Source organism: Aotus nancymaae, unplaced genomic scaffold (genome assembly GCF_030222135.1).
Source record: "Aotus nancymaae isolate 86718 unplaced genomic scaffold, 86718_ANA_hifiasm-v0.15.2.pri h1tg000030l, whole genome shotgun sequence".
NCBI classification, from domain to species: domain Eukaryota; kingdom Metazoa; phylum Chordata; class Mammalia; order Primates; family Aotidae; genus Aotus; species Aotus nancymaae.
The window spans coordinates 23,382,060-23,408,187 of record NW_026988443.1 but is presented as its reverse complement, the minus strand read 5'-3'; the positions used below and the strand labels follow the sequence as shown (position 1 = coordinate 23,408,187).

Sequence of the window (26,128 nt, the reverse complement as noted above, 5' to 3'; positions counted from 1 at the left end):
CAATCAATCACAAGGGAAAACTGACAGGCTAATTCAGGACTCGGTGAACCAAAAACTAAGGTGAAGGGACTCTCCTAACTCTGATCATTTATTTATTTATTTATTTATTTATTTAGAGACGGTCTTGTTCTGTTGCCCAGGCTGAAGTGCAGTGGTACAATTTTGGCTCACAGCAAACTCCGCCTCCTGGGTTCAAGTGATTCTCATGCCTCAGCCTCCTGAGTAGCTGAGACTACAGGCATGTGCCACCACACTCAGCTAATTTTTTACCTTTTAATAGAGACAGGGTTTTGCCATGTTGACCAGGCTGGTCTCGAACTCCTGACCTCAGGTGATTTGCTGGCCTCAGCCTCCTGCAGTGCAGGGATTATGGGCTTGAGCTAGCATGCCTGGTCTGTAATTCTTATTTTTTAATTTTTTGTAGAGATGGGGTCTCTGTATGTTTCTCAAGTCAGTCTTGTACTCCTAGGCTCAAGTGATCCTCCAGCCTAGGCCACTCAAAGTGCTGGGATTATAGACCTGAGCCACCATACTTGTCTCCCTCCCAATTCTTGGGTTTTAGGGAAATTGGAATCCTAAGAGAAGCCTTTAAAAGACTCCTCTGAGGGCCGGGCGTGGTGGCTCATGCCTGTAATCCCAGCACTCTGGGAGGCTGAGGCAGGTGGATCACGAGGTTAGGAGTTCAAGATCAGCCTGGCCAACATGGTAAAACCCTGTCTCTTAAAAAAAAAAAAAAAAAAAAAAAAGACTCCTCTGAAAGACCCCTTTGACCATCTGGATTGGTTTGCAAATAGCCCTCCCTGACATCATACCCTGCCTGTGGAGGGAACATCCCGTGCTGTGTCATATGACCTGAAAACCAAAATTGGCCCTTGTGGGAGGGCTGGGAGGATGCTCTCACCATTGTCCATGGCCAAGACCATGACTTCATAGATGTTGTTCCTCACAAACTGCTCATCCTCACGGTCTAGGGTACCTGCAGCAGTGACCTGCCCACTATCTGGGTCCATGGCTAGCCACCCTGCTGGATCTCTCAGGATGCGGTAGCTGAAGAGGAAAAGTTGAGATCAGTCACATCCAGAATATATAGAATTCTGATGTTGTCATTTAAGGCCTCCTCATACCAACTGGTGGATGGCCTCTGGGCTCCTAAGCAGGATCATATGGAAAATGTACCTCGCCAATCAATGGAGGCCTAAAGCAGCAGATGCAGGGGTCCCAGCAGAGGTACATGACAGAGTGAGAAATACCTGCCCTCGAACCCCCGTTCAGTCTTCAGTCTCAAAGAGAGTAGGAAGAGGAGGACCTACGCAGGAGGGATATTCCTATTTAACAATCTCTATGGTAACCAGAACAAATGCTGGCCATCATAACCCACCCACCCAACATACCCATGTATGTTGCTCACTGAGCCCAGCTCCTGAGTACCTGATCTTCTGATTCTCCTTGTCAGGGTCTTGCGCAGTGTAGACACACACGGGGTCCCCAGTGGAGATGCCCTCTTGGACCTCAACAACTTTGGAAGGTGGGACAAACACAGGTGCCTCATTCACATCCTCCACGTGGACCACTATGGTGGCTGTGGAGGTTGGGAGCTTCAGCACAAGGGGAGCCTCATTGGTGACTTCAACGTACAGGGTGTGCTGGTTTTTGGACTCAAAATCCAAACCCTAGGAGAGAAGGGAACAAGGACCTGGACCAGCATTTTGAGAGGAGGCCCTGTGCAGTACAGCTGAGATGTCAGAAGAGCCAATACTGAGGGGCTTGAGGCCCCCACTAGCAACAGTGCTGCCCCTTCCCTGTCCCATATACACTCCTGTGTTTCCTCAGTGCACATCTAATGGGGCCTCTCAGACCATCCTAAAGGTAACTGTATTAATAAGCCCTAGAATACCGATTCCAAGTGGAGTGGTGGAGATGTTTGAGAAAATTGAGGGGCCTGGCATTGTGGCTTATGACTATCATCCCAGCACTTTGGGAGGCCAAGGCCAGCGGATCCCTTGAGACCAGGAGTTCAAGACCAGCCTGGGCAACATGGGGAGGCCCAATTTCTACAAAAATACAAATATCAGCTGGACATGGTGGTGCATGCCTGTAGCTTCATCTACTTGGGAGGCTGAAGTGGGTGGACCATTTGAGCCCAGGAGGTTGAGGCTGCAGTGAGCCAAGACTGTGCCACTGCACTCCAGCTTGGGTTGATATACCAAGACTCAAAACAATACAAAACAAAACAAAATTGTGGAAGCATTTCTAGTTGTCATAATGACGGGATACCACTGGCATTTACAGGCTGGGGTAGGGATGCTGTGTCCCAGAATCAGAATGTTACAGACATGATGATCTGTCCCATATCCCATGTGACTTGTCAATATCCCCATGGACATTGATATGCTCCTGGACGTGAAAAATCTGTTTAATATTATTAGAGGCCAGAACTGGTTTACATATAAGTCAAGTTTTTGTGTGGTTTTGGTATATACTGCATTTTCCAGGAATGCGATTACTGAGGGGAGGTCGTATATTAATTTGTTCAGGACTTTCCCAAGAGTTGCTTCTTCACCGTTCTGAAGACATCAACATGACTTGCACTTTGAGCTGCCAGGATAACACAGTGTCCGCTGCTACATTTGGGTGATTCTACAAATGGAAGTGGGGAACTGATCACTTAGTTATGCTTTCTAGCATAGTTGTGCCCAAAATTTTACATCCCAAAGTATCTTATATTCAGTAACTTTTTTTGTACAATTTTTAATTTTTGAGACAGGATCTTGCTCTGTCACCTAGGCTGGAATGCAGTCACTCAATTATGGCTTACTGCAGCCTTGACCTTCTGGGCTCAAGTCATCTTCCCACTTCAGCCTCTTGGGTAGCTGGGACTACAGGCATGTGCCACTGCACTCAGCCAATTTTTTTTTTTTTTAAGACGGAGTCTCACTCTGTCACCCAGGCTGGAGTGTGGCAGCACAATCTTGGCTCACTGTAACCTCTACCTCCTGGGATAAAGTGATTCTCCTGACTCAGCCTCCCGAGTAGCTGGGACTACAGGAGCATGCCACCACACCCAGCTAATTTTTGTATTTTTAGTAGAGACGGGGTTTCAACATGTTGGCCAGGCTGGTCTCAAACTCTTGACCTGAGGTGATCCGCCCGCCTCAGCCTCCCAAAGTGCTGGGATTACAGGCATGAGCCACCACGCCCAGCCCCAGCTAACTTTTTGTACTTTAAGTGTTGACAGGATTTCTCCATGTTGCCCAGGCTGAATTTTTTTAGTTAGGACAGTCTCTATTTCTAGGAATTATGAGTGAGGGTAGTTATATTATAAATGAATTTCATTTCACATCATTTAACAATGTCAAAGTGACATTATAAAGTATTATTGCAGAAAAGGGGACAGCAAACCCCAGTCTTTAAAATATTATTATTTTATACCTTGCTTCTCAAACCACACCATTCTTCATAGTAAACCAGGAAGTAAAGAAACTGATGCCCTATCTTCTTTTTTTTTTTTTAGTACTGATGAGATCTCGCTTAACCAGGCTGATCTCAAACTCCTGGCCTCAACTGATCCTCCTACCTCAGCCTCCTAAAGTGCTGGGATTATAGGTGAGCCACTGTGCCCAGTCTTATGCAGACTTTTTGACCCAATGCATGTCCTATACCCCAATAAAAACGAAAATACACACATACAAAAGAGACTTTTAAAGAGGTAAGAGTGTGCAAAAGTACTATGTGATTTAAAACGTTATCTAAACACCTAGACATGAGTTTTAGAGTAAATGCAAAGTTAACATGGATTTCAATAAAATTGACCCTCTACGTGAGACTGATTTGGGGTGGCCACTGGACACTGGTCTGGGAGGAGGCTTCACTGATCTGCTTCAATTAGATCAGTGACTCACCTATTTATGAAGTGGGCTCCTGGGTAAAATTTAGTTTGAACAAAGGGACTCCTCAGCACGAGAGTGGTAGAACAGCATTGGGAGCCACTGGGCTGGTGCGTTTCCTGGTGACTAGCCCATGGTAGGCAGTGGCTCCTTGTCCTGAAGGCTGCAGACCTGACTGCCCCAGGTATAGCCATTGTCTAAACCCCGAACTGACTCACCTTCCTGGTTGTCAGGATGCCCTGGTTGCTCTCAGGGTGGGTGGTGATGGTAAAATGGTCCTCATCGTCACCGCCCACAATGCGGTAAGTGGCACGCCACGCTGGTGAGCTGGGGGCGTCCAGATCAGTAACTGTCAGCCTCTGCACCTCATGGCCAACTGCATTCTCAGGCACACGGGCCTCGTACTGTCAGTGTGAGAAGCACAGAGCTATCAGAGCAGAGACAATGACTGTCCCACTCCAGGGGCTGGGAAGCCTCCATCCAACCTCAGGGGATCCCCATGCCTTTATCCTTTCCTTGACCACCCACCCACTTTGAGGGGTTTCAGGGTACACACAGCAGCAGGATGTCCCCGGCATCAGCCTCATAGCTGCTGGCACAGACCACACCAATCCTGTATCTGCATTCCCTACACGCAGGGGCCTGATGTTCCAGAATCTCACTGGTTTGCATGCCTAAGCCCCTGCAACGTGTACTACCTATCCAGCTGAGATCAGAGAGTAATAAGGAAGGTGGCAAGAAGGGCTAGGTGCCTGAACTGGCTGGAGCACTGAACAGGAATTTTTTTTAGAGGTTCTGGGACAGGTGACAAAGGCTGGAAAATCAGTTGCTCAGACACATTTTTTTTTTTGAGACAGTCTCCCTCTGCCACTCAGGCTGGAGTGCAGTGGTGCAATCTCGGCTCACTGTAACTCCACCTCCCAGGCTCAAGTGATCCTCATGCCTCAGCTTTCCAAGTAGCTGGGACTACAGGCATGCATTACTGCACCTAGTTAAGTTTTTTGTTTTTAGTAGAGATGGGGTTTTGCCATATTGGCCAGGCTGGTCTTCAACTCCTGGCCTTAAGTGATCTGCCTGCCTTGGTCTCCCAAAGTGCTGGGATTACAGGTGTGAGCCACTGTGCCTGGCCTCATTACAAATTTTTAATCAGCCCTAACGTTCAGAGCTGTCTAAAGATGGAACTGGGAGGACGTGACTGGCACCTTGACTGGCACTGAGTCCTCTGCCTTGGAGGTGCACAAGCATTCACTGGGAAAAGATGGGCAGGTGTAGGTACAAGGCAAATATATTTTCATATCAACAAAGATTTTCATATCGAGCACTTATTTTCAGGCATCGTGTTAAGAAACATACATAGATTATTTTATTTGAAACTCAGAACAATGCAGTAGGTATTATCATTATCTCCTTTTCACAGATTAGGAACTGGGGCACAGAGTGGTTAGGTAGTTTTCCTAAGGTCACACAGCCATAGTGCTGGGATTGGCATTTGAAGCAATATAGACTGGTTCCAGAGTTTCCTCAGAAAGCCAAACCTTGGTCCTTTGTTATCTGATGAGGGACTGAGTGAGGAAGGGGCATTACCTTCTGGGGGTCAAACACGGGAGCGTTGTCATTGGCATCGAGGATCTCCACTACTGCCACCCCCGTGGTGGTGGAGCCGTCCCCATCCATGTCTGTGGCCTGGATGGTCAGTGTGTACTCAGGGACTTTCTGGGGAGAGGGAGAGGAGAGGAGAAGCCCATTGTGGGTTCAGTCTGAAGGGTCCCTCCCCTGAGCTCCAGGAAACACTGGCTCAGGGGTGTGTGGATAGAGAGGAGTGTCTCTCCCTATTGTAATGCTGACTCCTTCACCACCCCTTGCCCACTGCCAGGAGAAGAGATGCAGAGGGTGTTGTTGGAAAGGGAACCAGAGATCCAAACAGTTCTGGACCTGCCCTAGGAAAGCCTGGGCATTGTCCCCTGACCCTTGACTGCTTCAGAACGAGTTTTTTTTTTCTTTTTTCATGCAGAATGAGTTTTGCTTTTGTTTTTGAGACAGGGTCTCGCCCTGTTGCCCAGGTTGGAGGGGTATGATGTTGGGTCACTGCAACCTCCTCCTCCCAGGTTCAAGTGATTTTCCTGCCTTGGTCTCCCAAGTAGGATTACAGGTGCCTGCCATTATGCTCAGCTGATTTTTGTACTTTTAGCAGAGATGGGGTTTCACCATGTTGGCCAGGCTGGTCTTGAACTCCTGACCCCAGGTGATCCTCCCGCCTCAGCCTCCCAAAGTGTTGGGATTACAGGCATGAGCCACCATGCCTGGCCTGAGGACAAGAGTTTTGAGTGAGGATTTGGGTAAAGGGATTAATTAGGAAGCAGGCGGCAACTCCAGTATCCATGGAGCTAATTCTACTTTGTGGCACACAAGGGACCAATTTGGGTAATGTGCACACTAAGTGAGCCACTCTAAGAGGAAATGAGAAAACCTACAGAAAATACCAAAAGCAGGCATTTTACAGCTGCCTCCCAGCCCTGGAGGAGATTTAATGAGATTGGCTGGCAGCGGGCTATGGATCCAAGGGAGCCAGGGGCATCCGCATATGAACACAGCAGCAGCCATCCCAGCTGACGTGGGTCCTCACTGTTCTGCCTTGGGCTTTGTGGGCAGGGACAGGAGTTTCTGCTGTCAGAGTCAGACCCCAGCCTGGGCAAGTCTGGGTAGACAGCACTTTCCATAAGGGCCACTCACTTCCCGGTCCAGGCCACTGGAGATGACGCTGATGGTGCCTGTGCTCCGGTGAATGGTGAACATGAGGTCGTGTGGATCCTTTGGTTCTTGGCTATGGATGGAGTAAGCAACCACCCCATTGTAGGTGTGGATGGCATCATCCTCATCTGTGGCTGTCACTTGCATCACAGAAGTACCTGGAGAGAAAGGTGAGTATCTTTTTCTCCCAGCTCCAACTCCAGCCCTGTCTACTTCTAGAACTCTTTTTTTGTGTGTGTGATGAAGTCTCGCTCTGTCACTCAGGTTGGAGTGCAATGGTGCAATCTCGGCTCACTGCAAACTCTGCCTCCTGTGTTCAAGTGATTCTCCTGTCTCAGCCTCCCAAATAGCTGGGATTACAGGTGCCCACCACCATGCCCAGCTAAGTTTTTTGTATTTTTAGTAGACGCAGGATTTCACCATGTTGGCCCAGCTGCTCTTAAACTCCTGATCTCAAGTAATCTGCCCGCCTTGGCCTCCTGAAGTTCTAGGGTTACAGGCATGAGCCACTATGCCCAGCCTCCATCAGCCATGTTCTAACACCTCCAGTCTGCTGTGTTCCCTGTGGCTGCCATGCACTCAAGAGACTTGTGTTAGGTGCTTTGTATTACGCAAGTCTGCACATGGTATTTCTAATCTTCAGCACTCTTCAAGGTGGATATTATTCCCATTTTTAGATGTGAGAATTGTGGCTCAGAGGTCAAGAACATGCCCAGGATCACAGCCAGTAAAAAGGCAAAGCCAAGACTCAAATCTAGGTCTCTGAAGCTCCAAAGCTAGTAGCTCCCAAGCTTGGCTGATCATCTGAAGCTTTGGGGAAAATTTCAAATATACAGATTCCAGAGCTCTGCTCCAGGATCATTCTTATTCAGGAACCTTGGGATAGAAGGGGGGAATCTGGATTTTTAAGTAGACCCCAGGTAATCTGATACACAGCCAAGGAAATCAGGTATGGCGGGATCTTCTAGCATTTAAGGGTTTGGGCCCAGTAGCCCCACAGCAGTCCCCTTCCCAATCCTCTTACCTGGCAGGACCCCCTCTAAGACACTCCCTCGGAAGATGTCCTGGGTGAACTTGGGCTTGTGGTCATTTTGGTCAGTCACGATGATGGAGATGTTCATGGGGTGCTCCACTGAGGAACCGTTCTCTGACACAGCATAGCCAAAAAGCTGTGGGGTACACAGCTCTGGGGTCAGCCTGGTGCCACCCACCTCACCAGGCCTAGGACCCCACTTCTGAGGAGACATTTACAGTAAACACTAAAGGCTACTTGCCTCGTACTTGGCAATCTCTTCCCGGTCCAGTGGCTTATTCAGCAACAACCAGCCTGTCTCCTTCTCCACAGCGAAGACACCCTCAGGGGGGCTATCTGCCCCCGGCCCCGTGATGCTGTAGAAAATCTTGGTGTCTCTATCTTTATTAGACTTGAGCTGGAGGAAAAAGAAAACGGCAGCTGACAAAGTAACAAATATCCCACGACCGTCACAAAGAATCCTCTGTGAAGACGGCTACTGCCATAGTAGAATCTGCTCACATAGGAGAGGTTTTCCTCTCTAGGCCCCCACATTCAGTAGCAAGAAATCTCACATGCAGGCCTTTGGATGGGGGTTTCTGCAGCCACCAGTGACTCCCAGGAGAAGGCACAGTCGTACCTGATTCAGCCTCTGAGGGAAAGGACCCTTGCCATTTTCAGGGACAGATATTGGAGCAACCACCCATTCTCTCTTGTGTCTTCGTAAGATACGTTTGGATGGGAAGATCTTCAATGACTTCCTTTCCTTCAGTGACTTTCTTTCCTGCAAGGAGAGAAACCCCTTAAACCAGATGTGCAAATAGCTGGGACATATTCAACATCCTCTCATCTGTAAGAGTTAAAGGAAGCTGGGCATGGTAGCTCACACCTATATTCCCAGCACTTTGGGAGGATCACTTGAGCCCAGGAGATCGAGACCAGCCTGGGCAAGATGGTGAGACCCTATGTTAAATTTAAAAAAAGAGTTAAGGGTGAGGAGACCTAGATGGGCCTATTATTGCAATGGAAACTGGGTGTTTACTTATAGAGGAGGACCAGTAAAATATACTACAGCACATCTACTTAGTGGAATACTATGCAGCTCTAAAAATAAGAATAAGTATGCTCTCTATGTGCCAACAGGGAAAGATCTTTTTCTCTTTTTCTTATTTTGAGATGGAGTCTCGCTCTGTCACCCAGGCTGGAGTGCAGTGGTGCAATGACCACTATGACTCACAGTATGAGCTCTGCCTCTTATGACCTCTGCCTCTTAGGATCAAGTGATTCTCCTGCCTCAGCCTCCTGAGCAGCTGGGATTACAGGCATGTGCCACCACACCCAGCTAATTTTTGCATTTTTAGTAGAGATGGGGTTTCACCATATTGGTCAGGCTGGTCTCGAACTCATGACTTCAAGTGATCCACCTTCCTTGGCCTCCCAAAGTGCTGGGATTACAGGTATGAGTCACCATGCCCAGCCTGATCTTTGATATATGCTGTCAAATGAAAATATTAAGGTATAGAGCAGCTTAATATAGTTTATCATTTTATTTAACAAACACATTGTGCTTAATACATGCCAGGCACTGTTCCATCTTTTGTGTAAAAGGGTAGGAAATAAGACCCTATAGTCATATTTTCTTATACATGGATGAAGTCTGGGAGAATACAGAAAAAAACTAATATTGGGAAGAGGGTAGACATTGGGCTGATATACTGGTAAGTAGAAAAAGAAAGGTACAGACATGTGAACAGTATCCTAGCTTTTGCATAAGAGGGAAAATAATCTTTTTTTTTTTTTTTGAGACAGAGTCTTGCTCTGTCTCCCAGGCTAGAGTGCAAATGCGTGATCTCGGCTCACTGCAACCTCGACCTCCTGGGGGTTCAAGTGATTCTCCTGCCTCAGCCTCCTGAGTAGCTGAGATTACAGGTGCGCGCCCATGCCTGGCTAATTTTTCTATTTTTGGTAGAGACGGGGTTTCACCATGTTGGTCAGGTTGGTCTCAAACTCCTGACCTCGTGATCCCTCGCCTGCCTCGGCCTCTCAAAGTGCTAGGATTACAGGCGTAAGCCACCACACCCGGCCCAAAATGCTGTTTATATATACATATATACGAAATAGATAACATGTAAAATATAAACATGTAACACATACAAGTATAGACTATATACAAACTCTGGAGGGAAAGAAATCGGGAACTGTCGTTAACTGTCTTCTATCGGAGGGGTGAAGAGGGCTTCAGGCAAATGGAAGCAAACAAGGGGAGATTATTTATTGTATAGCTTATTAATACTTTTTATTTTTTAACCACATGGCTATATTAGCCACTCAAAAATTAAAACAAAGTGTGGCCAAGCACCCCAGGTGCCTCTTCCTTGAGGCTCATGGAATTGGCAGGCCTGCATTTAGAACTGCCTTCAGTTGGGGTTAACATGGATGATAAGGGAAGGAAGTGATGGGAGGTGGGAGAGGGAATCTAAGGGGCCTAGTACACTGGGTGATTACTCACAAGGCAGCTTGTGGCTCTACTGGCCTGACCTCAGGCACCGCTGCTGCGTAGCTGCAAGCACTACCCCCCACTTAGATCAGTGCTCACACCCAAGCTGTGGGCAGCTGAGGACTAACACTAGCTCCTCTGAAGGGTTGACTTGGCTCACAATGGCCACAGCAACCAAGCGCTCCTGGCCAGCAGCAATCTGGGCATGCACAGAGAACATCTTTCTTTTGTCCTGCAGGTGGACATGGTGTTTTACCTGGACTGTCCCGCCATTCAGCACAGTGAAGTCGTCATTATCAGTGTTCAACAGAGCCGACTCTTGCCCACGGCAGCCCATGAATACTGTGGGGAAGGGGAAAACAGAGTATTAGGAAGGCAGGAGTATTCTGGAAGTTGCTCCAGGAAACAAGACTGACAAGAGTCCCCTGACTGGATCAAGGACTGTTATCAAGTGGCTGAAGAAGGGGGACTTGGCTTACTTCCTCTGACCAGCAGTGTGACTAATACAAGTTTCGTATGAGGCTTCCAAGTTTGGTTTCGAGAGGGAAGATTGCCTCGTGGTCAGTTTGTGGGCCAAACTCTTCTTTGTTTATGAGCCCAGAGGACCAATATCATAGACATTCAGGGACATTAGCCCCAGGTGGTCTCATGTGACATGGGGTTGACTAAGCTCATAGCTAAAGGCAGAAGATTTTCTGAAAGCCAAGAGTCTATATATTTACATACAATATATACACCCACACAGATCACTGAGACAACTTTTGGTTGTTTTAGTTCATTTCACTCTTTCTGAATCCCCCTCTGCTTGGTTACTCTTTCAACAAGCACTCTGAGTTAGTAACCACCATTCACCAGCTAGAGGTGAATTTCTTTTTTTTTTTTTTTTTGAGGTGGAGTCTCACTCTTGTCTCCCAGGCGGGAATGCAGTGGCACAATCTCGGCTCACTGCAACCTCTGCCTCCTAGATTCAAGCGATTCTCCTGCCTCAGCCTGAGTAGCTGGGATTACAAGTGCACGCCACCATGCCCAGCTAATTTTTGTATTTTTAGTAGAGACAGGGTTTCACCATGTTGGTCAGGCTGGTCTCGAACTCCTGACCTCATGATCTGCCTGCCTCAGCCTCCCAAAGTGCTGGGATTACAGGCATGAGCCACTGCGCCTGGCCTAGAGGAGAATTTCATCCTTACAACTATGCTACCAGGGTAGGTATTATCCCCCCCCCCTTTTTTTTTTCTTTCGAGACAAAGTCTTGCTCCGTCACCTCTGCTGAAGTGCAGTGACACGATCTCAGCTCACTGCAACCTCTGCCTCCTGGGTTCAAGCGATTCTCCTGCCTCAGTTTCCTCAGTAGCTGGGATTACAGGCGCGTGCCACCACACTCAGCTAATTTCTATTTTTTTAGTAGAGACGAGGTTTCACTACGTTGGCCAGGCTGGTCTCAAACTCCTGACCTCAGGTGATCTACCTGCCTTGGCCTCCCAAAGTTCTGGGATTACAGATGTAAGCCACTGCACCTGGCCTCTACACAAGTTTTTTAAAAATTAGCTGGGCGTGGTGGTATGCACCTGTCCCAGCAATGTGAGAGAATCAGGTGGGAGGATCATTTGAGCCCATGAATCTGAAGCTGCAATGAGCCATGACTGCACCACCTTACTCCAGCAAGACTCTTATCTCTTAAAAATAAAAACAATAGAATTTACTAGGGGCTAGAGAGAGAGAGAAGGGAGGGGAGCTAGTATCTAATGCCTAACGAGTACAGAGTTTCTGTGGGGATGATGGAAAAGCTCTGGAGATAGATAACGGCAATGCTGCACAACACTGGGAATGGACTTAGTGCCACTGAATTCTTTACTTAAAAATAGTTGAAATGGTCAACGTTATGTTATGCCTATTTTAACACACACACAAACAAAAGTCTGATATGGGAGGACAATCACTCTGGAAAACAATTTGGCAGTACAAATTGATATATGAATTCCCTAAGACCCAGCAATTCTACTGTGATGTACAGACCCAACAAAAATACACTTGCCAAAACATATGCATTATAAGGTTCATAACAGTACTATTCATAATAGCTAAACTGGAATCAGCCCAAACGTCCATCAAGGGAGAATGGGTAGAAACATTGTGGTATATTCACAAGATGAAGTGAATGAACCACAAGGACAGGGAACAACATAGGTAATGTAACAAACATAAGGTTGAATAGTAGAAGCCAGATACGGCAGAACATACGCATGATTCCATTGACAGGAAGTTCAAAACCAGGCAAAACCAATCTAGGCAAAGAAAGACACTGGGCATCTTTTAGGCAGCAAACTCAGTGAATGGAAGAGGACAGAGGGGGTCGAGGACCATAAAGAGCTGCCTCAGAGCCCAAGAGCTTACCACATACAGAAGGATCCTCTGTGGGAAGGCTGGAACGTGATCATGGGAAAAAGAAGATTGCTTAGGAACCAGCCCTGCCTCCTAGACAACATCCCCGCTGAGGAGTGCTGAGCTGTGATGTGCTTGGCCAGTGGGAGGAAGGGGAAAGGGGATTGAGGCTTGATTCAGTTCCAGAGGGTCCCAGGGGCCACATGATCCCCAGGGTGGCCCTGCCCTTTATTGCCAGCACACAGCTTTATAGACTCATCTTCTGAGGAACTCTGCTTTGCCTTAGTGCTAGAAGGACCAGGAAGGATATGTGGCAAAGGTCAAATCATCTTCAACAGAGGGCACAAGTTAAATAATCTATGGGGGCACTTACTCCATGGGGTATTTATCCAGCTACGCAATGTAACAGTTTATATAGAGAAATTCTTATACTATGCTAGTAAAACAAGTAGAATGCAGAACTACTATAAAGGATGTATAACTATGCACAGAAAAATGATTGGAAGGAAACGAACTTTCCCAATGATTAGGGTTACCAGAAACTTATGTTCCATTTCACTGCAATAATCATTCCGTCATGATTACCCACTGGCAACTTTTTTCTCAATTTTTCTGTAGGTCCAAGTTTTCCCTTAACACGAGCTGTGTCCCTCCAAAATTCATATGTTGAAGTCCTAATCACCAGTACCTAAAATGGCAATTACATGTGAAGCTAGGAACTTTAAAGAGGTAACTAAGGTAAAATGAAGTTGGCCAGGGGCGGTGGCTCACAGCTGTAATCCCAGCACTTTGGGAGGCCAAGATGGGCACATCACCTGAGGTCAGGAGTTCAAGACCAGCCTGGCCAACACAGTGAAACCCTGTCTCTACCAAAAATACAGAAATTAGCCAGGTGTGGTGGCCTGCACCTGTAGTTCCAGCTATCTGGGAGGCTGAGGCAGGAGAATTGCTTGAACCTGGGAGGCAGAGGTTGCAGTGAGCTGAGATTGTGCCACCTCACTCCAGCCTGGGCAACAGAGCAAGACTCCATCTCATTAAAAAAAGGTAAGATGAAGTCAAAGTAGGCCCTAATCCAGTATGACTGGTGTCTTTAGAAGAGAAAGAAGTTTGCTTTGGACACAAGTACTTACAGAGAGAAGACCATGTGAAGCCACAGGGAGATGTCCATCTATAAGCCAGAACTACAAGAAAATAAATTTATGGGCCAGGCATAGTGGCTCACACCTGTAATCCCAACACTTTGGGAGGCCGAGGCAGGCAGATCACAAGGTCAGGAGTTCAAGACCAGCCTGGCCAACATGGTGAAACCCCATCTCCACTAATAATACAAAAAATTAGCCAAGTATGGTGGCACATGCCCATAATCTCAGCTACTGGGGAGGCTGAGGCAGGAGAATCACCTGAACCTGGGAGGCAGAGGTTGTAGTGAGCGGAGGTAGCACCACTGCACTCTAGCCTGGGCAACAGAGCACAACTCCATATCAAAAAAAAAAAGAAAAGAAAAGAAAAGAAAAAAGAAATTTCTGTTGTTTAAGCCACCCTTGTAGCTGGTACTTTGCTAGCAAACCTAGCAAGTGGGCATCAAATCTCAGCTGGGCATGGTGGCATGCACCTGTAGTACCAGCTACTTGAGAGGCTGAGATGAGCAGATTGCTTGAGCCCATCAGTTTGAGTCCAGCCTGGGCAATATAGGTAGACCCTGTCTTTTCAAAAAAAAAAAAAAAAGTACATCCATTTCAAATCCCTCCCCTCCTAAATTACTATTAATAGATAACATCTATGTACTACTACTACTTTTTTTTTCTTTGAGACACAGAGTGCTGTGTAAGGTTCTGGGGGGTCCATACATTCATGGCTGAGCATTACCCAGCATTTACTACATGAGGAAACTAGGGCTGGGGTGGGGGGATGATGAGATGACTTGCCCAAGGTCTAACAGCTGGTGCATGGAATTAGAATGAGAACCCAGAGTGGGCAGCTTCTAAAGCCAGGTTCTTCAATGCGGCATTCATTCAGTACTTAAATGCTTCCTATGTGCCAATGACATTCTTTTAGACACTAGGAATATACCAGGAAACCACAGTATCTACCCTCAAGTATCTTTGAATTTTTACGGAATACTCCAAAATCACCATGCCTTAGCTATCTAACCAAATTAATCAACACCACATCAATTGTAATAGCAAAAGTTCAGATACAACCTAAATGTCCATCAATAAGGGATTACTTATCTTTGTGTTATGCCAACATCTATCCAATGAAACACTAAACAGCCATTTAAAAAAGATACAAAAGATGAGGAAGCTCCTATTCCGTATCTATATGGAAAGATCTCTAGGATATATTGTTCATTTTTAAAAATTGTACCCTTTATAAAAAGGGATAGAGCAATATATTCAGAACCTATATGCTAACATTCATATTTTTAAATTGTATTTGTAAAATAGCTCTGGAAGGCAACCCAAAAAACTGGGCTTATGGACAAGAATGAGGCTTTTATTTAAAAATTTTTTTTTATTTTTTGAGATGTAGTCTTGCTCTGTTGTCCAGGCTGGAGTGCAGTGGCACAATCTTGGCTCACTGCAACCTCCACCTCCTGGGTTGAAGCAATCCTCCTGCCTCAGCCTCCCAAGTAGCTGGGATTACACGTGCCCACCACCATGCCCAGTTAAATTTTTTTGTATTTTTAGTAGAGACAGGGTTTCACCATGTTGGCCAGGTTGGTCTCAAACTCCTGACTTCAGGTGATCTGCCTGCCTTGGCCTCCCTAAGTGCTGGGATTACAGGCATGAGCCACCATGCCCGACCTTCAACATTATTTTTAAACAACGAGACATGGTCTATTTTTGCCCAGGGTGGTCTGAAACTCCTGGGATTAAGTAATCACCCAACTTCGGCCTCGCAAAGTGCTAGGATTATAGGCATGAGCCACCATGCCTCGCTGAGGGAGAAGACTTTTTAACTGTATACTATTTTTTTTTTTTTTTTTTAGACATAGTCTCACTTGTTACCAAGCTGGAATGCAGTGGCACAATCTCAGCTCTCTGAAACCCCTGCCTCCTGGATTCAAGCAGTCCTCCCACTTCAGCCTCCTAAGTAGCTGGGATTATAGGCACCTGCCACCATGCCCAGCTAATTTTTTGTATTTCTTAGTAGAGATGGGGTTTTGCCATTTTGGCCAGGCTGGTCTCGAATTCCTGGCCTCAAGTGATCCACCTGCCTCAGACTTCCAAAGTGCTGAGATTACAGGTGTTAGGCACCACACTCGGCCTATTGTACACTTTTGAATTCTGACCGTTGTGTCTGCATTAGTTATTCAAACAGTGATTTAAAAAACCTAAGCGTCACTTTTCTTTTTGCAGGGATTGGGGGCAGATAGGAAATAGAGCAAAACCTGATCTTGGGGCTTTCTGGGGCAGTTCAACCCCTGGCAGCCTCTTGTTTCCCGAGTTGTCAGATTGGGAACAGTAATACCACCTTGCAGGTTATTTTGTGAGGATTTGGGTAGGAAAACACCTGGCTGGGTATCCTGAGCAGAGTGGGTGTTTGAAGCTTATTCCTGTCACTCTGGACCATTGCTCCTTGATTGTGTTCTGCACCCAACTCAAAGCAGGTTAGAGCTGATGGGGCCAGGCCCTTGGTGTACCTGGAATATGCACCCTGCGTGGGAGGCACATATGCCTATAATATATGACTACTGGCTTCTCCTTGACTGCTGACACTGTCCCTTCTAAGAACAGATGGACAGCCCAGATACTATACTACAAATATTTAGAACTATGTAACAGTGGAATATGGGTCTTGCTATATTTCCCAGGCTGGTCTAGAACTCCTGGCACGAGTGACCCTCCCACCTTGACCTCCTAGGGTGCTGGGATTACAGGCATAAACCACCGTGCCTGGCTGCTTTTCTCCATCTTAAAACAGTCCTCTTCCTAAGGAAAGGTCTTCAGCCAGTAAAGGGCTAACCAGACAATTCTGTCAATTATTTCCTTTAAGGAGAGACATAATGACTCCAATCCTCTCCTACCAGGTTACCCAGCAGGAGGCTAATGGATTGACTCCCCTATTATTCAGAAGACTTAATTCCCAAAACTCTAGGGCTGCTACTCCCCCAGGGGAGCCAGAAATCCTCTTTCCGCTGTCTACAAAATCTGCTTCCCACTGGCATATTTCCACCGTTACATAGTTCCAAATATTTGTAGCATAGTATCTGGGCTGTCCATCTGTTCTTAGAAGGGACAGTGTCAGCAGTCAAGGAGAAGCCAGTAGTCATATATTATAGGCATATGTGCCTCTGTAAGGGTTAACTAAATTGTTTATAAAGCTTTGCACAGACTCCTCATGATCTTCATTTCCTTGTATAAGTTGAGAGCATTCGGTGCACAGAGTGAGCTCAACTCACCTTGAACCCGGATCTGGGAACCTGACCAGTTCCCGTGGTCCACTTTTTAGTAAAGCAATTCAAGGACGCAGTTACATAATGAAGACGGAGTCAGCATATCTTAAACTGTAAATAAACTTCTTTTCTTAGCACAGTATAAAAGAAATGAATTCCTTTTTTTAGTACAGTATAAAGATAGTCCAGTGTTAATACAGTATAAAGAAGACAGTTTAGCGTTATGAAGAGAGAGAGAGAGAGAACAGAAAGCTTCTAGCCTGAACTTGCGATTACCCGTGCCGGTGTTGCTGTGATTGGATTATCCGTGCTGCCGGTGTTGCTGTGATTACCCGTGCTGATTCTTATGCCGGTGTTGTTTTAATTACCCGTGCTGCCGGTGTTGCTGTAAGTGGACAGAAGGCTTCCAGATTGACCTTGCGATTACCCGTGCTGATTCTTATGCCGGTGTTGATGTGGATGGTAATGTAAATATATATATATATAGTAAATAAATCTCTTTTTCTTATATACTCTCGGCTGGTGTTTTTCCTCCCCACGAACCTGCCTGTTAAAACAAATCCAAGCTTGGTCTCTTTGGTATTTGTCTTGTACCAAAACAAATTGGCGTAGTCGGCAGGATTCGGGGAGAAGGGAAAGCAACATGCCTCTTTTTAAGCAAGAAATTAAAGCTGTAACTTGTGATATTCCAGGGTGGGATGATCCCACCTTCTCATCAGTAGCTCGTATGTGGGCTTGTGGAACAGGATTAAGTGAGAATTGGGATGGTCGTTTGCGATCCGCTGACCCTATGCAGGTGTGTGAAACCTTAGAGTTAGTTCCAGTGGAGAAAGGAAAAGAAATGGCAGCTGTAAGTCACCGAGGTTGGATCTTGTTATCTGCATATCGAAAGCAATATATAGACAGACAGAAGGTTATGCAAGAAAAATTGCAGCTGGAAAAAGAGTTGGCAGATTTACAAAGTAAATTATCTATGTTACAATGTCAAAACCTTATTTTGGGGGATCAAGTCAAAACGTATCAGGTGGTAGCTGAAAAAGCTACAGTGCGTTGTGCTCAGTACAAATATCGTAAAAGGAAGGGAAAGGTAAATGCTCAGAAGGTTCATGCAGTCATTGCTACCGCTAAGGCTGATTGGGATCCAGACACAATGGGAACATGATGGGTGGAAAATTCGAGACAAATCATTATGGGGAGCAGAAATATGGCAAAATATATAGATTGTTTTACAATGTACTAATGTTTCTGTTTTTCATGTAGATGCTCACACCTCTTTGGATTCTGTTAAAAAATTACACAATAAAAAGGCTGATTTAACTAAAATTAATTCCAATACCCATGCTGAAGATCATCTAAAATGTGCCCAATGGATACACGAACATACTGGCCATACTGTGAAACAAAGCTATGTACAGGTGGGCCCAAGAAAGAGGTATTTATTTGCCCTTGGATAGCTGTAAAACTATTACTACTCAATGTCCAGTTTGTAATCAGGACCGCCTAAAAACGGTCCCCCAAATAATTACTGGAGAATTAGCATGAGGAAAACAAGCAGCCCAAATTTGGCAAATAGATTACATAGGACCTCTTCCTATGTCCAGAGGATGTGCATATATTTGCACCATAGTGGATACATACTCAGGAGTTTTAATTGGTTGTCCATATAAGAGAGCTACTCAACTTAACACCTTAAAAACTTTGGATTATATAATATTATACTATGGAACTCCTTTACAAATACAAAGTGATAATGGATCTCATTTCAAAGGTAAGCTTATTGCTGATTATTGTGCACAACATAATATTGAATGGGTATACCACATCCCATACTATCCTCAAGCTGCAGGATTAATTGAAAGAATGAATGGATTGTTAAAAAAAAAAAATTAAGAAAATTAGGAAACCCCAACTATTATGCCTGGAAAGATTTTTTATTATCTGCCTTAATGCAATTAAATAATCACCCTTTAACTGATGGACAAACACCATTACAACGCATGGTCAGTAGCACTTCTCATTTACAGGTAAAGACTCATTGTGTTGCCCCTGCTGTAATAAAATGGTGGAAATACCACCCTGATGCCATTCAGCCCTGGAATGCTACTAAACTAGCTGCTGGTTATGACCTATTTTGCTATTCCATTATTAAAATAGAAAGTAAAATGCATCAAACCATTCCTACAGACATAGGTATCCAAATACCCCCCCGGTTATTATGGACAAATTGCAGCAAGGTCTAGTCTGACATTAAAAGAAATGATGATATTGGGAGGTATTATTGACACAGATTACTACGGTGAAATCAAAATTTGATGTTATAATTCACAAGATGAGGACCTTATATTACCAAAGGGACATCGAATAGCCCAAATCTTAATTATACCTGTATTACAAAATACTATCTGGGAAAGCCAAAGAAATCCTCCACAAAATTTACATCTTGGTTTTGGTAGCACCGAAACACCACTTAAACGAGGTGAACATGTATGGGTCCAATCATCACCTAATAAGCCTTTACAAAAAGGAGAAATAATTGCATCTGGGAAAAATAATTGTGTCTATGTGCTAATCCCACCCAATGATGTACCTGTCCTAATACCCACTAACCATTTATATCACAGACCATAATTTTCATCAAAATTTGTAAAGCTTTCTTTACAGATGTTCATAATCCTGACAACTGTACGCCTTGCCATTGTCCTGATATCATCTCCAAGTCGTGAAGAAAACTTCTGGCTCTCGCTGGCGCGAGTGTTAAATGTCACTTCTTTCTGCTTGGAACAAGATCATCACCATCATTATATGCTGGGAAACTGTCTTCGACCAGTATGTAAACCTGCCAAAGATATTAAGGAAATGACCTTCCTTGCAAATTTCCCTGACAAGCCTATATCCTATGATGATTTAACTAATTGGGGAAAATCTTCATATACGTTGCCTCTAAACTATTTACAGTTATATACTCCTAAAACAATTATTACCCCTAATGACACTTGTGTAAACTTTATTAATTGTACTACCCAGTGTAAATCTATACCTGGCACACTTTTGTGTAATACTACTCAAAATTACCCATCTGTTAAAGGCTATGTAACTTTACCCACTGGATGGTTTTTCACTTGTAATAGCTATACTTACAATTATATTCCAGCTAATGTCACAACCAATACTAAATGTTGCTTATCACGCATTTCTGTATTTCTCCCTACTCAGGATAGCATTGTACAGCTTAAACATAATAGTAGTAGAACCCGCCGATCCATACCTGTAGATCAGAAAACTTGTAATAATCAGATAACCTTCCTATCGGAAGCAGAAGGAGCAGCAATGATTGCTAGGGTAATTGGTACACTTTTCTTTGGGCCTATAAACCAAAGGCAGTTACAACACCTAGGATGTAATATGGCAAAGGCTTTAAATCAAACCTCTCAAGCACTAGCTCTATTAAATAATGAACAGCACAACTTACGACAAGCTATTTTAGACAATAGGGCCGCCATTGATTACTTATTATTATTCCATCACCAAGGATGTAAGAAAATCAAAGGAAATGTGTTGTTTTAATTTAACTGATAATAGTCAAGAAATACAGGATAAAATTGACAAGCTCAAACAATTAATGCAAAAAATCAAACAAAATAAAGAAGAATGAAATTTGTTTAACTGGATCACTTCTTGGTTACCTACTGCTTGGTTAAAACAAATATTTCTTGTAAGTCTCCTACTCTTAACATGTTGTATTTTAATATGTTGCTTGCCTTCTTGTTACTCTGCTATCACTACTCAATATATATCGTCCAACCCATACTACACATAAAATGTAAATAAAGATCATATGTCCTCTGTGAAAGCCTTAGGGCCGAATGTAAGGGTTAACTAAATTGTTTATAAAGCTTTGCACAGACTCCTCATGATCTTCATTTCCTTGTATAAGTTGAGAGCATTCGGTGCACAGAGTGAGCTCAACTCACCTTGAACCCGGATCTGGGAACCTGACCAGTTCCCGTCCACTTTTTAGTAAAGCAATTCAAGGACGCAGTTACATAATGAAGACGGAGTCAGCATATCTTAAACTGTAAATAAACTTCTTTTCTTAGCACAGTATAAAAGAAATGAATTCCTTTTTTTAGTACAGTATAAAGACAGTCCAGTGTTAATACAGTATAAAGAAGACAGTTTAGCGTTATGAAGAGAGAGAGAGAGAACAGAAAGCTTCTAGCCTGAACTTGCGATTACCCATGCCGGTGTTGCTGTAATTACCCGTGCTGGTGTTGCTGTGATTGGATTATCCGTGCTGCCGGTGTTGCTGTGATTACCCGTGCTGATTCTTATGCCGGTGTTGTTTTAATTACCCGTGCTGCCGGTGTTGCTGTAAGTGGACAGAAGGCTTCCAGATTGACCTTGCGATTACCCGTGCTGATTCTTATGCCGGTGTTGATGTGGATGGTAATGTAAATATATATATATATATATAGTAAATAAATCTCTTTTTCTTATATACTCTCGGCTGGTGTTTTTCCTCCCCACGAACCTGCCTGTTAAAACAAATCCAAGCTTGGTCTCTTTGGTATTTGTCTTGTACCAAAACAGCCTCCCACTCAGGGTGCATATTCCAGGTACACCAAGGGCCTGGCCCCATCAGCTCTAACCTGCTTTGAGTTGGGTGCAGAATACAACCAAGGAGCAACGGTCCAGAGTGACAGGAATAAGCTTCAAACACCCACTCTGCTCAGGATACCCAGCCAGGTGTTTTCCTACCCAAATCCTCACAAAATAACCTGCAAGGTGGTATTACTGCTCCCCATCTGACAACTCGGGAAACAAGAGGCTGCCAGGGGTTGAACTGCCCCAGGAAGCAGCAAGATCAGGTTTTAGAGCCTGAAGGCAGGGAAGTAATGAAGACTATAAAATTTGGAGTTCGAAAGACTTGGATTCCAATCCCTATAGTATCACTTATGTATCGCATGATTGGGCAAATTGTATGAGTATATGGATGCTTAGTGTCCTCATGTGGAAAATGAAACAATAATACCTACCTCATCAGGTTATTAGGAAGATTAAAAGGGATAGTGTTCAAACAGCACTGAATACTGTGTCTGGCGCAGAGTAAGGTAAGCTCTCAAAAAAAGGTACCTTATCCCACTCACAATTAACCTAGGCTTCTGACATCCACATCCTGGCCTCTTAGACTACCAAAAAATTCTCTCTCAAAGTGGAAAGAAATTAGCTACAGCTGTATGCTTTACTCAGTGGATGAAGCTGATCAAAGACAATGACACACAGGACCAAAGGGCACAACAGGGAACTGGCTCAGTCTGCATTTGGAGAGGGCTGTTTTGTAGGGGTGCTCTGTGGTTTACTGAAGGAAGCAGAAGATGGAGATTTTATGGACAAGCTGGTCTTTCTAGGGAAACTTGCTGCGGCATGGGTAGGAACATGAGTAGTCTTCCTCTGCAACCTATGAGTCACAGACAGGCTGGTAAATGGTAAGCTCTGGGGCAGATCATTACAATTTCCTCCCAGATGCTTCCTGGCACCACTGGCTTGTATCACTAGTTTCAAAATGAACCCGATACGAAACCAGGTCTCATCATCACTCATCCCTCCTTTACCCCGTCTTTTAATAGTCGGTGAAGTAAACTGACTCCTGTTCCTAACTGCAGCATGGTTCCACAAGGCCACACATCTTGGCCAAATCACAGGGGCATGAATGGGCTTGCGTCAGACTCTTTCTGGAGCAAGCTGATGATGAGCACATGGGGCAATAGTTCAGAATTTAAGGCTGGAAAATGGAAGGGGACATAGCTCTTTCTTCCATACCCATCCAGGGCTTCAGACAGTCATTCGACTACATTAGCCTCAGTTTCTCCCACAATGATTCTGAATCACAAGGCCAATGAACTCGATAAAGAGGTGTTTGCTCTACCAATATAAATGGACAGCTTTTAGCACTGAGCCTAAATGCACATTTCCTAAAATATTGTCGGGGAAGGGAAAAAGGGAATCAGTAACCTGATACCGCTTCTAGAGAAATTAACAATTAATATCATAGAATAATACATTGTAGGTAAAAATAAATAAACAAAAAAGAAATTAACAACAACAAAAAAGCCAGAGCTCTATGTATCTGCAGTAGATAGAAGACATCTAATGGAACCAGGAGTCCCTGGCCTATGTTCAAAGCTCCTCTCTAAAGATCATTCTGCCAAGCCTAGCCTCAGGTCCTGAACTGGCGCCACTAATAAAACTTGGGCAAGAAGATTTTGGTCCCTGGGGTACTAGAGCTATTGGAAAAAGAAAGCTTTTTAAATAGACTTATACAGATTGATGGATGTTGGGCTGAGAACTCATTCCTCTTATGTTCCAGGCCTGCTTTTAGGTTGGAATTTGCCTAGACACCTCCATACTCCCAAGGGAACACCGTTGAAGGTCAGGAGCTTGTCTCTTCATGGAGGTGCTATGTGGTCCCAATGTCCAACATTACTAGATGTTCCGGCAAAATAAAACCACCCATCTCTCTGGAGACAAAACGCCCATCAAGTGATCAATCTTCACCAATCTCCCTACAGAACTCCTGGGTATTTTGACTAGAGGAAAAGGAAAACATCAGCTTAAACATGTTATGGCTAAAAGGCAGCCTGGGGAGTGGGGGAAGTGATTGCCTAGTAAATCTATTCTAGCTTGGTTTAGGGACATAGCTAGCTCACAAAACAAACAAACTTGTCCTTATAGCTATCACTACCTTCTGTTAAGGAACTGGGATAAGAGGGCACAGGGGAAATGTAAGTGGAATTGACTTGAAAAAAAGATTCTGGCATTTTTCCTAAGTAAAACTACATATAGAAAAAACCTCACCAACCAAGAAACACAAATTAAAAGAACAAGTGCTGTGTCACACTTGGGAACTGGGTGCTGCTATATATATTGCTAGGGGTGAGGGAATGTTAACTGGCACAGCCTTTCTGGCAAACTAAGATGCCTTAAACAAGTTCATTGACCCAGGAATTGTGCCAAGATACCACCCCAGATGTGACAAAACCATATCTGCCATGATGTTCGTTACTGTTGCTTAACAGGGAAAAAAAGCAAAACGAGGTCTCAACAACCTAACTTTCAACAGAACAGTTAATTATGCGGTGCCAGTCATCCAAATGTCTAATCTACAGCCTTAAATATTGTAAAAGAAAACCTACCCAGGAAAAAGTACTTTGTGGAGGGGGGGAAAAAGCAGGTCACAAAGCCATTTATAGCACAAGTCTGACAATTATTATATAAAATATTAATTGTTTTATTCTTGTACCAAAAGAAGAGTGAAAGAGGGGCTGAAACCTGGTACCAAGGCCGCGGTCTCCCTCTCGGGTCACCAAGCATTTTCCACGCACAGGAAAACCAAGATGGTGGCCAGTGAGCCAGATCCGTTTGGAGGCCAATGGGGAGGGGGAGTCCAAGCATGCTCAGAGGTGCATGCTGGGATCCCAAGAGGCCTCGGGGCTCCTGGATTCACTTGGGAGCGGCCCGGGGCATGCTGGGAGGCCCATTGCCCTTGCCAAGCAAGCTTGGGGCAGCTCTGCAAGGACCTGCCAGAGCCCCGGGTGCACCTCTTGGGGGTCCAGGCCTTCGTCCCCAGAGCTGTAAGCAGAGCAGCTACTGGAGGGCATCTGGACCCCGGTGGAATACAGCTACATCTGGCAGCCAGCCCCCATCTACACACAGGCCCCCTGGACCTGGATCTTCCAGCAGATGGGGCCAACTCGGTGTCTGAGGCCCTCAGCTTGGAGCCCTTTTCTGACCCACCCAGGCAGAAGAGGAAGCTGGATTATTGGAGAGGCAAGACTGGAGAGTGAGTGGTGAGGTCATGCAGACTCGGGGCCTCTGTCTCAGATCAGATATCCTCAACAAAGACTCAGGTGGAAATATTGGGAAATGGATGATCGATTTCAAATTTGAAAAGACAAAGGTCCTGTATGTGTGCGTATGTGTGGTAGGCCTGCATTTTGCTTATCTTCCAGTTTTTCCATAGTAAACATGTATTTGATTCGCAATCAGAATTTGATGTGAGTTTTCCCCCGACTAGAAAAATTATATGGCAACCCCATCTTGTTGAGGATGGAGAAAGCAGTTCCAGGGGAGTTTTGACTGAAGAAAGCTCTCTGGAAAGAGCTGTGTTACTCAAGTTCCTCATAACCCTTGGGAGGTGAGTCTTCGCTTATGATCCCAGAGTGAAACCCAAACTAGGCACTCTGGGAGTTTGGAACAGTAACTGACACAGCATGAGGTGTGCTGTCTGGCTCACTGACTACCATCCTCAAGGACCATGCCAGAACAAAGATTCCAGTGATCAACCTGAGACAGCTGTATAACAATTAAGGGTCTGGTAGGTAAAAGTGCTGTGTATTTGGTTCTGCAGCCTTGGGCCAATCACTTAATCTCTAAACTGTTTAACAGTAAGCACTCAATAAATGTAAGCCCTTAATTCCCAGTCTCTAAAATGGGAACACACACAGACACACACACACCCAGGTGCTTGTTAAGGCCAAACATGATGTGTGTGTTTTTCTTTCTTTTCTTCCCTCCTCCCTCCTTTCTTCTTCCTTCCTTCCTTTCTCTCTTTCTCTTTTTCTTCCTCTTGTTTTCTTTTCTTTTGAGACTTAATCTCACTCTGTCACCCAGGCTGGAGTGCAGTGGCACGATCTCAGCTCACTGCAACCTCTGCCTCCTGGGTTCAAGCAATTCTCCTGGTCTCAGCCTCCCAAATAGCTGGTACTACAGGCGCATGCCACCACGCCTGGCTAATTTTTTTTATTTTTAGTAGAGACTGGGTTTCACTGTGTTAGCCAGGATGGTCTCGATCTCCTGACCTCATGATCTGCCCACCTCCACCTCCCAAAGTGCTGGGATTACAGGTATGAGCCACTGCGCCCAGCTGTGTTGTGCTTTAAAAAGCACAATGAAGTATTAAAAACCAGGGGCAGTGATTTAAAAAGCAAAACAAAAGGACAGGAAGGTGAAGGCCATTCAAAATCCTAATATAAGCAGAAAGTTAAAAAATGGGATCAACTGCCATAGAGGCAACCATAGGAAATTAAGTCCCAAATGCCATGTAGCTGGGCACAGTGGCTCATGCCTGTAATCCTAGCACTTTGGGAGGCCAAGGCGGGTGGATCACTTAAGTCCAGGAATTTGAGACCAGCCTGGGCAACATGGCGAGG

General features: G+C 45.0%; 1 protein-coding gene and 1 long non-coding RNA gene across 3 annotated transcripts in view; one reads left to right on the top strand and one right to left on the bottom strand.

Annotated features, from left to right (window-relative positions):
- CDH3 (cadherin 3) overlaps nt 1-26,128 on the bottom strand; it is a 53,925-nt gene that overhangs the window by 9,090 nt on the left and 18,707 nt on the right. The window contains exons 1-10 of one of the 2 annotated variants that reach the window (XM_012437366.3): nt 21,569-21,606; nt 10,398-10,483; nt 8,285-8,428; nt 7,907-8,062; nt 7,657-7,801; nt 6,615-6,790; nt 5,469-5,597; nt 4,103-4,288; nt 1,429-1,670; nt 902-1,047 (exon numbers count right to left, since the gene is read on the bottom strand). In XM_012437366.3, coding sequence (XP_012292789.2) covers nt 902-1,047; nt 1,429-1,670; nt 4,103-4,288; nt 5,469-5,597; nt 6,615-6,790; nt 7,657-7,801; nt 7,907-8,062; nt 8,285-8,428; nt 10,398-10,478 — 1,405 coding nt within the window. In that variant the 5' untranslated portion in view covers nt 10,479-10,483; nt 21,569-21,606. Of the gene's footprint in view, nt 1-901; nt 1,048-1,428; nt 1,671-4,102; nt 4,289-5,468; nt 5,598-6,614; nt 6,791-7,656; nt 7,802-7,906; nt 8,063-8,284; nt 8,429-10,397; nt 10,484-21,568; nt 21,607-26,128 lie in introns of those variants that run through there. The other variant, XM_012437365.3, reaches the window with a different exon arrangement.
- On the top strand, nt 16,775-21,417 carry LOC135277258 (uncharacterized). Its single transcript, XR_010344862.1, has 2 exons — nt 16,775-18,334; nt 19,569-21,417. It is a non-coding gene; the product is annotated as an uncharacterized LOC135277258 (long non-coding RNA).